We start from the raw sequence: 9,407 nt of genomic DNA on the forward strand, positions 1-9,407 counted from the left end.
TCCACCTGCTGAAGCTGTCTGCTCTCCTTGTCTGTGGTCTCATCACAGATTTCCCATGGTAGATCCTAAGTACGATAGCTCATCATCCATGAATTGATGGATGCTGCAGAGACAGAGAAGGTAGCTTTTAGTATCTAAGATCAAGAGTTACCTTCAATCCACACAAAAACAATCTGAGCTAGCTCATACATCCTAGTGGAGCGTCTCTCGCAATGTGGCAATAAACTTTCTGCCTGTGTATTCATTCAGCTTCTCAAGTCTTTAGCAGCTTGTGCTGCTACCAGAGACCTGGCCACCAACACCCCCACATAAAATCAGCAAATATGGAGTGTCCCGCTGTGCATCCAAGTACCCCCAAACGGAAATTTGTTATTGTGTATCCTTCCCATTTCAGAGATCCATTTCGCTAATTTGGCAAGTCTCTGGCTGGAGCACTCAGCACGCTTCAAAACACACCCTTTTTGGAAAGAACAGAAAACATTTTACTGCATTGTTTTCTGTTTCTCCTTGGGCTGGACCCATTATGAGCAATAATTAGGATAATGTATTACATTCTTTGAATATTAGCAATTAAACGGCACTTCTTATTCTTCTGAATTGAAAGGCAAACTAGTGATGAAAGCAACAATTAATGTTTCTTTGTTTCCAAGTGAAGTGAAAGCTTTGTGACTATTGCCTGATGCTCCCTGTGTGTGTAGATGGTGACTTCTTGTAAATATAAAAATTATTATTAGACTTGGACAGGGATTTTTTTAATTGATCTTCCTTCTATTTTAACTCACTTTGTAGAAGAAAACAGGTGTAAATGTGTCCATATTTTATATACACATTTATAGATGCAGATATGTATACAATATATGCATATTCATTTTGATTGGAAAACGATTAGCCCAAGAGCTATGCCAGAATGAAAACTCTTTTTATTCACAAGGTGGATGTTAAAGACATTTTCTGCAAGTTGACTGTGTGCCTCTCAAAGGAAGGGGCAGCGTGGAGATCTGCTGCTGCCATGGGGTGTGTTTCGTAGTCATAGACTTTCTGTGACATCAAACCACCCAGAGTCCTAGCATTTTCACATCGACAAGAGATGGCTTTATGTGTCACTTTGTACCAATAAACTCAATGCGGAGTCATTACTTTGCAATCTTTCTCTACTAGGGTTGAGAAATGGTGGAAAAAGGGCAGCTTTGCCCCACTCTGCCAGAAGGGCAGGGGAGCGTTGAGTCGCAGTCAGGGTTTTCCACTCAAGAAATCAAAGGATTGCAGATCAGCGTGGAGTGAGAGGTCAGTTTATGAGCCCTTTTAAGATCAGTGTGTCCTAGAAGTCTCGACCAGGTCTCCCACCTTGCAGCTCAGGTCTGTTCAGAAAACACTTTGACAGTGTGAGTGAACTCCTCCAGCTTCTGTTTGCTCTTAGAGGATGAGTCACCAATGCCTAGAGCAGATATCTAGGGTGTCTTCACACTCGTTGAGGAAAGACAGGCAGCTGTGGAGGACCCTGTCTTGGCCATCCATGACAAGATGGGGTGAGTCACCCTCAGCATGGTGCTTGTATTTCTCCATGACCTGAGGATGGAGTCATATTTCCAAGTGACATGACTTGCACCAGGTCACCCAGACCAAGGTGACTTGGCCACAGCCCTTTGTGGACAATGAAAAGATGAAACACATCTGGCCTAGAAAGTGTGTCAGTCCCTCATCACTAGGTTTGGGAGAGAGAGGGATCAGGTCAGCATCTCTCCATACATCCCCTGTCCTCCTACACCTCCCAACTCACTTGCTATTAGAGCCACAATGTCAGACTGGGAGAAGTTTTCTTCTCAATCATTCATCTCTTCTATTCTTGAACTGATTTTTTCCCCCTTGTAAAAGCTCTGCAACAGAATTTTTTTTTCTTCCTTTCTCCATCTTGTTTTCCAGCCCATCTTGGTAAGTTATGGCTTTATGCAGAACAAGAATTTCACACCATGTTCCTCACATAACCCTGTCTTTCTGTGATCATTGCAGGTGGGCTGTAAAGTAGCCGTTACCTTCTTCCTCTACTTCCTGGCAACCAATTACTACTGGATTCTGGTGGAAGGGCTCTATCTCCACAGCCTCATCTTCATGGCATTTTTCTCAGAGAAGAAGTATCTTTGGGGATTCACATTATTTGGCTGGGGTAAGTCACAGCTGGCCCTTACAGCTGACCTGTAAGAAGCCTGTTGGAGGTAGTTTGGAGCAGATAGTGTATATACATAAATACAGGAGAGGGGACAGAGGCTGGGTGAGCATCACAACACAATGACTCTTGCAAGGACAAGTCAGCTCTCTTGTGAAGCGTTTATCATTTCTAAATTGTGGTATTTACCCTGTGATACTTCCAGAATCTCTGGAAGGATCAGCCCAGGCTTGGAAAATCAGCACACCTTGTCGTCCTTCTGGGGATGCAGACCTGTGCATGTGACAGCTGATTTTAGTGCACTTCGAGTTAGCACCATCTCTGCCAAGTGTCTCCTGCTGAGATGTTGGTCTGGAGGGACAGAAAGTTGCATGCGGCTGTGAGCATCTGCTCTCAACGTCAGACTTAAGCTCTGATTTCCAACCTCAGATCTCAGTTGCTTTAAAAAGCTCTTGAGGTTTCATGAGTGTTGGGGCACTAGTAGAAACCTGCAATTTGTGGGGAAGGCTTTTTTTTTTCCTTTTCTTTTAATTTGGGCATCTTTTCCTGGAGTAAGGAGAAAAGGGAGGGTTACGGGTGCAGGGAGGGTGCTCATTAGTGGAAGGCATTGTGGGCAATGAGAGAATGTGCTTTCTGTTCCCTTCTGGCATTAGCTTTGGCTTGCAAGGAGTTATGAGGTGCTGATAGGCTGAGGACAATCAAACAACTGCCCACAGTTGCCTGAAGTGTGTGGACTGTAAGGGAGAGCAGGAAACAGATAATCCTCAAGGACATAACTAAGAATAATGGGGTGTAGGTCTACAGAGGAGCTTACAGCAGCAAAAACCTGTTCAGAGGTGTCTATGGTTACCTCTAAACTCTATGGCCCAGGGCCACTTCCCAGTTTTTAGGTCCAAAATGCACCTGGCCACATCCTGACTGCATTTTAGGACAAGATTAATGTATTCACCACACCTTCCCATTCCAGAACATGATTTCTTCTGGAAGAAAATTGGTGTCTCCAACAGTGGAGCTCTGAGTAAACCAATAAGTCTATGGAGGATTACAGGTTTTTGTTGTGTGAGAGCAAGTGGTTCAGTAACCCAGGGCAGTCCAGCTTGCAGCACTCTCTCCAGCCTTCCTTCTTCCCAAATGTGATGTAAAAGGTACCACAAGCTCCTTGATAACCTCAAGTGCAGAATCTACTGATAAAGACAGGAGGTGTAAATATGAGTCCCAGAGCGGGCATCCATCTCTCAGGCAAAGTCTAGTCCCAGACAGCTGGTAGGTGGAGGGGGAAATAAAGACAGATATTTTGGGGACAGGTCATTTCTTACCTCACCTACTGTGAGACAGAGAGGACTTTAGATGTCACCTCTTTTTTAAAAGAAATTAAAAAAAAAAAAAAAATCAAAAACCCCACAGATCCCATCCTCTTCCAAACCTTCAAGCTAAGTAAAATTTGCTTCTCAGAAAACGGCATTAAATTGTACAGGGCAGACTTAAAGAAGCAATTCCCCACAGTCAATTTCAGAAGAGAGGGAAGAAGTTGAAAAATAATGCCATATGTTGAACAAGAAATAACAACTTGATGCTGCTCATAATGCAGGCAAAGGAAAACAGTCCAACAAGCATGGGTTCCTCTCATTAATTCTTCCAACCACTGCCAGAGTATAATCATTTTATCAGAGCAACCACAAAGCTGAAGTCACACCTGTCACAACACCAATCATCTATATGCTTCCAAAAAAGTCTGAGGCTGCCCAATTTAAATTCCTCTTGAATGAGCACACAGGATCCCTCCAGTTGTATTTGGTTTTGCTTTGTTTTGATTAGCATGATAATGTACACGCACCCACCCCCACCCCCCTCAGAGACTTACTGTTTTGATAGCTTTTGGGCATTGGAAAGGGCAACCCAGTCCAAGACCCACTAGAGTCAGTGGAAAAACTCCAGTTCCCTGCAGTGGGCACTGGATCCTGCCCATACCAGAGCAAGGACTGACAGGGAATCGGTGATAAATAATTACAACATTGCACATAGGTGCAGAAATGACAAATTTGCCCCAAAATCTAGGATATTTTTTTTCACTTGTGTAACAATAGACACATTTATTCTGACTGAAAATTTCCAAGGTGAGGGTGGGGAGCAAAAATCACCCTACAATATCTTATTTCCAGACTACTGTTTTGCCAATTATCAGGCCTAGCATAAAGGATACAGCCAGCATCAAGATGAACCAATCACCAAACTGTATTTGATACAAAAGGGTCAGTACATGGGTGAGCACTGGGGGTACAAACAAGTCAATCAGATTATACAGAATCAACATCAATCCCACTGACCCCAACAACGACACCACACGACCAACAATGGGTGGAATAAATGGTGACATGCAGTCTCACATAGAAGGCATGGGACACAACCGAGTCAACAAGCCAAACACATAAGACCAAGGAAGCCACAGCATCAATCTCTACACAGCCCACTTCACAAAAGCCAGACCTGACTGGAGCCCAGTCCCAGGGAGGCGGGAGGCCCTTCCCCAACAGGGAACTCTGCACAGGGCATCCCCCTCACAGACAGCCACTGCCCCTCCTGCGAGGGGTCCCAGCTGTTATCCCTCAGTGGGACACCTGACCTTTGTTCACTGAATGCAGACACCCGGGGCTCCTTTACCCCATGGCTCTCCCTGCCAGGCCGGCACCACCCTGGAGGGAAGCCTGAAGGGAAACTCACCCCCCTTTGGGAAGGGCTGTGGGAATCACCCAGATGTCAGCCTTAATTTGGGGCTTGGGGTTGAAACCCCAGCAGTTCAACTACTGAAGAAACCAGGACATATAGTTACTCTTTGATGTCAGACCCAAAGATTTTTGTTGAGTCTTTTCAATGCACATGCTCACTGGCACACAGGAGCACAGCTCCATGGGAGTCCGCAGCACCCTTCTTGCAAGGGAGACACAGATGACAGAAAGGATAACATTCCTTGCCAGCACCCAACAAAAATAAATAATAGTATTACAGGCAACAAGAAATTCCCCAGCAGACTTCAAGTTCCCTGCAGCTGTTTTATGAGGCAAGTCTAAGAACCATGACCAATGGCTAGAAAACCCGAGCTGATTCCACTGGCATTTTTTTGTTCACACTATGTTAGTTTGCAGCCCCTCCACCCCCAACTGGGCTGCACTGGCTCTCTGCAAATGAGGACTGAAGGGACACCTGGAAAAGACAAATTGATGTGTTACTGTTAGAGGTGCTCAGGTCCAAATAGATGTGATGGTGAACCTTGCGTGTTTATCTACACAGAAGTCATCCTTGCCTGAAAGTATTTGTACCTAACAGGACAAGAGGCAGAAGAGGGTATTTTTAGACCCATTTAATATTAGGAAACTGTGACACAGAAGGACTGAAAAAAAAATGCATTGTTCCTCAGAGAGGTTTTCAAGTAGCAGGGAACTGAGGCCAGATTTCTCCAGACCTACACAAGGACTTTATTCAAAAGCTTTCTATTAGCAGTCGCTTTGCAACTGCCTCTCTTACCCACAGCTTTGACATGTGCATGAATGCCATTTTTCCAAACTGCTATGAGCCATGGACACAAGCAAAACAATAGAGGAGAGAGGAGGGGGTTGTGGTAGCCACCAGACTTTGCCTAGCTTGAGGTTTGCACGTTTTCCAGCTGATGGGGAGATACCTGACTTTATAGCACCTGCATTGTACACACTGTGTGTATTGACTGGAAATGCACAGCGCATACAATGTGGATTCTGTAGAAGTCACTCACAGCATCGCTGCCCGGTGGGGTTCATCCTGCGTCACACCTGTCGTGCACGTGGGGCTCCTATGTGCAAGGGGGAGGACATGCATTCATCCATCCACACCTCCATCTGTCTGTGCCCACATCCAACCAAGAGACCACAGGCTTTTTGGAGACTCACTTTCCGTTCTCTGGTGGGTCGGAGAGATGCGTTTAATCGTGTATAACTTTCCCGCTCACAGAGCTGCATCCTCTTGGGTGTCTTGCTGCTTGTGGATATCATTGGATGTCTGACTTTGAGGACCGCAGCCCAGATTTTTCAGGTCGATGGTTCTCCCATCAGTGGGTGCTGTGAGTGCTCAGCAGGAGGCATTGTCAATCTTGGGGCATCACAGACCAGGACTTTCAAGTGGAGACACCAAAAAGTCAGTCATCACCCTCTGAAAGTAAAAGAGATGCTGGAGGCAAAGCTAAGCCTTCTGACTCTTCACATTGAAAGACTAACTTACCAGAGTGGGAGGAAAAGATTGAACTCTAGAAATTACCTGACAGTCCAAGTGCTCCGTGTTATGTTGACATAGATCTAAAAACGGGGGGGCAGAGGAAAGAGAGGGAGAGGATTCATACCTTTTTTTTTTTTTTTTTTGCAAATTTAAGAAGTTACAATTGTTCACACTGAAAAAAAATGAACGATGTAAAAGACGCAGAAAGACAAATGTAGCAATAAAACTGGTGCCAGGAATTCACTGTGTTGTGTGTTTTTCAGAAAATGTCAAGGATCCTTTTCCTAAGCTTGCCTGAACAGAGGCAGCAGAGAACAGAGCACAATAAATCCACACATAGGGATTTTTTAGGTATAATTATTTTCTCCTGTATGTTTTATTGTTGCCTGGAACCTTGAACACAGCACAGGATTAATGTGAATGGGAACAGTGTCTCTTCTGAAGTGCAGGACAGGCTAAAGAGGAACAAGTACGTGTCAAACACATCCAAATCTCTGACACAACCCATCTTTCAAACGTAGAGCTTCGCAACAGTGGGTGAACATCCGCTGTCTCACAGGGAGGTCGCAGGTGTGTCAGCCTCTCAACACGGCCGGTTTCCCAGTTGATATAAACTGGAATATCACCAATTATATCAGCAAAGTTACATGGATTTAAGCCTTTGATAGCTCTGCCAGCAGTCTGGAGCATGCAGATATTTTTCATAGATAAATGATTAAGGAAATAGATGGTGCTTGTTACAATAAATCATCACCTTTCCCAAGCCCTCAGCTTCAACACACCTATGGGTTCCCAGTGCAATAGGTTAAGCATTTTCTTTCCAGCGTCAGCCATCACAGGGGATTATAAAGGAGGGTGCATTCCTTATAAATGTGTCTTTGTAGGCAGCGCTGCTGCGCTGGTCCTGAGTGAGGCTCTGTGTTTAATTATTTATGCTTTCTTATATTACCATGGCATTTAAAGGTTCCAACCAAGATAACGGCCCCGTTGTCCATGTGTGTATGAGACGGGCGTCCCTGCTCCACACCCCAGCTCAGGAAAGCGTCCGTGGTCAGGAAAGCCTTTAAGCACCCTAATGAGACTTAAGTGCATGCTGAAAGTTAAGCGTGTGCTTATGCATGCCAAGCGCCAATGAGCTTAGACTGTGAACAGCATATTTACAGTCATCGGTGATAAATGTCACCTTTATTTATTTTTTATTATTTTTTTTTTCACCTGAAAGGGGCTATTCTTCTTGAATTTGTGGAAGCTACTGTGGATTTGATCCTGCCTTTTAAGGGAAGCCAGTAGGGGACTCAGTTGTACAAATAAAGCAGAACTGGACCCTAAAAAAATAAACAGAAGATTACATTTGGATATTGGTGATTCTTTTCATAGGGAAAAGATGATGCTTAGTGTAACTGTGCTGAAATAAGGATGGTTCATTTGGGAGTGAAACTTTGGCTAGAGTGTTTTCCAAGCTTTACCCTAAATTCTAGCATTTATCTGCTTCACGCAGAACGTCACTAACACTTAACAAAACTTCTAACCCAGCCAGCCCTGTGCTCGGAGGACTGGTCTGAGCCTGACTCTGGATCTACCTTTCCTTTGCACCAGGGGAAGGGAACAAACATCTTGGGAAAGGTGTGCTTGCAAAACCTTTCTCTGCTTCAAATTGAATGAGTTGGCTAGAGCAGGTATCAACCACCCAGGTTCAAAGTGACTATAGGCTTTGTATCTAGAAAGCAGTGCTAGAGGAAAGACAGGGGACCTGATGATTTATCCTGTCGAGTCCATCACCCATCTCAGGCCTAGACCATCTGGGTGTCTCCCAAAGATGGTAGCTTAAGCCTGGACTACTCCTGGCCATCAACTTGGGAAAGCAAGCTGCTGTTTTGAAAGACAGGAGAGTTCAGTAGCGTGGACATGTCCAGACCGTGACATTTCTCTTCCAGAAAATGCTCCCTGCCACTGCTTGGTTTACTATTTGGACTACAGAAGAGATGTGAGACCAAGATCAGCCTTTCCTAGTCTAAATTATGCTTGAATATTTAAAAACTGCTTCTTCCAGCATCCTCTAGCCCACTCCACCTGGGCTTATTGAACGTGGCCCCTCTAGTCCCCTTACTCACCCTGTGTGACCTGTGTTTTTTTTCAGGACTCCCTGCTGTATTTGTTACAGCATGGGCCAGCGTGAGAGCCACTCTAGCCGACACAGAGTAAGTCATATTGGATTTTCTTTGCTCCCTTTTATGTTTGATGCTTTTGTGGGCCTTTTGGCAATGGTCACTTTGTGGGTGAATCAAAAGGAAAAAAAAGGAACTAGGCAAAGCCAGGAGTGATTTCTATGAGGTTAGCAAACTTTGGGGTGGGAGTGTGGAAGGGAAGAATAAAGTGCATGCAACTTTGCCGGCTTTAACAGAATCTGATAAATGTGAACACCTGTAGCTATTGTCCCTAAGGCTAAATGGGACTGCTTCACAGCTAGGCAGGGACAGGACAGGGATGTTTAAAATCCAGAATGACTGGGAATGAAGTTGAGGGATAGCAGGGTCAGCACAGTCAAAGGCGGCGGTTTGGCATTGATGAGGTGGTGAAGCTGTAACTCCTCCCTGCAGGAGGTGTGGATGCCAGCATATCCTTGGGTTTAAAAAGCATTTGTACACATTTATAGAAGATAATTCCTCTAGAAGTATTAGATACTCAGTAACACTCTGGCTTGGGAAGGCATCCTGAACAGCAAGTTGTTGGAAGAGTATTCTAGAAAAATATTAGTACCTGTTTATGTATTCCACCTTAAATATCAGCTTCTGGCTATTGTCAGAAACAAGATATGGATTAGATGCTTCTTTGGTCCTACACATGCACCCTCAAGGCCTCATATTCCTACTGTATGCTGAATGAAGGATCCATGCCCTCGAGTCTTCAAAGCCCCAAACAATCACATTTTCCCACCATAATGCAGAGTTTGACCACACAACAGCTTTCATCTGCCCACTATCTGCCAGCAGAAGGGGTGGGGGGGCGG

At 44.8% G+C, this 9,407-nt stretch overlaps 1 protein-coding gene across 1 annotated transcript in view; it reads left to right on the top strand.

The window, feature by feature from the left end:
* PTH1R (parathyroid hormone 1 receptor) overlaps positions 1-9,407 on the top strand; it is a 112,895-nt gene that overhangs the window by 92,400 nt on the left and 11,088 nt on the right. Inside the window, exons 7-8 of the mRNA XM_026842025.1 lie at positions 2,008-2,161; positions 8,538-8,598. Coding sequence (XP_026697826.1) covers positions 2,008-2,161; positions 8,538-8,598 — 215 coding nt within the window. The remainder of the gene's footprint in view (positions 1-2,007; positions 2,162-8,537; positions 8,599-9,407) is intronic.

The sequence above is a fragment of the Athene cunicularia genome (genome assembly GCF_003259725.1).
Source record: "Athene cunicularia isolate RWA chromosome 2 unlocalized genomic scaffold, athCun1 chr2_part1, whole genome shotgun sequence".
Lineage (NCBI taxonomy): Eukaryota > Metazoa > Chordata > Aves > Strigiformes > Strigidae > Athene > Athene cunicularia.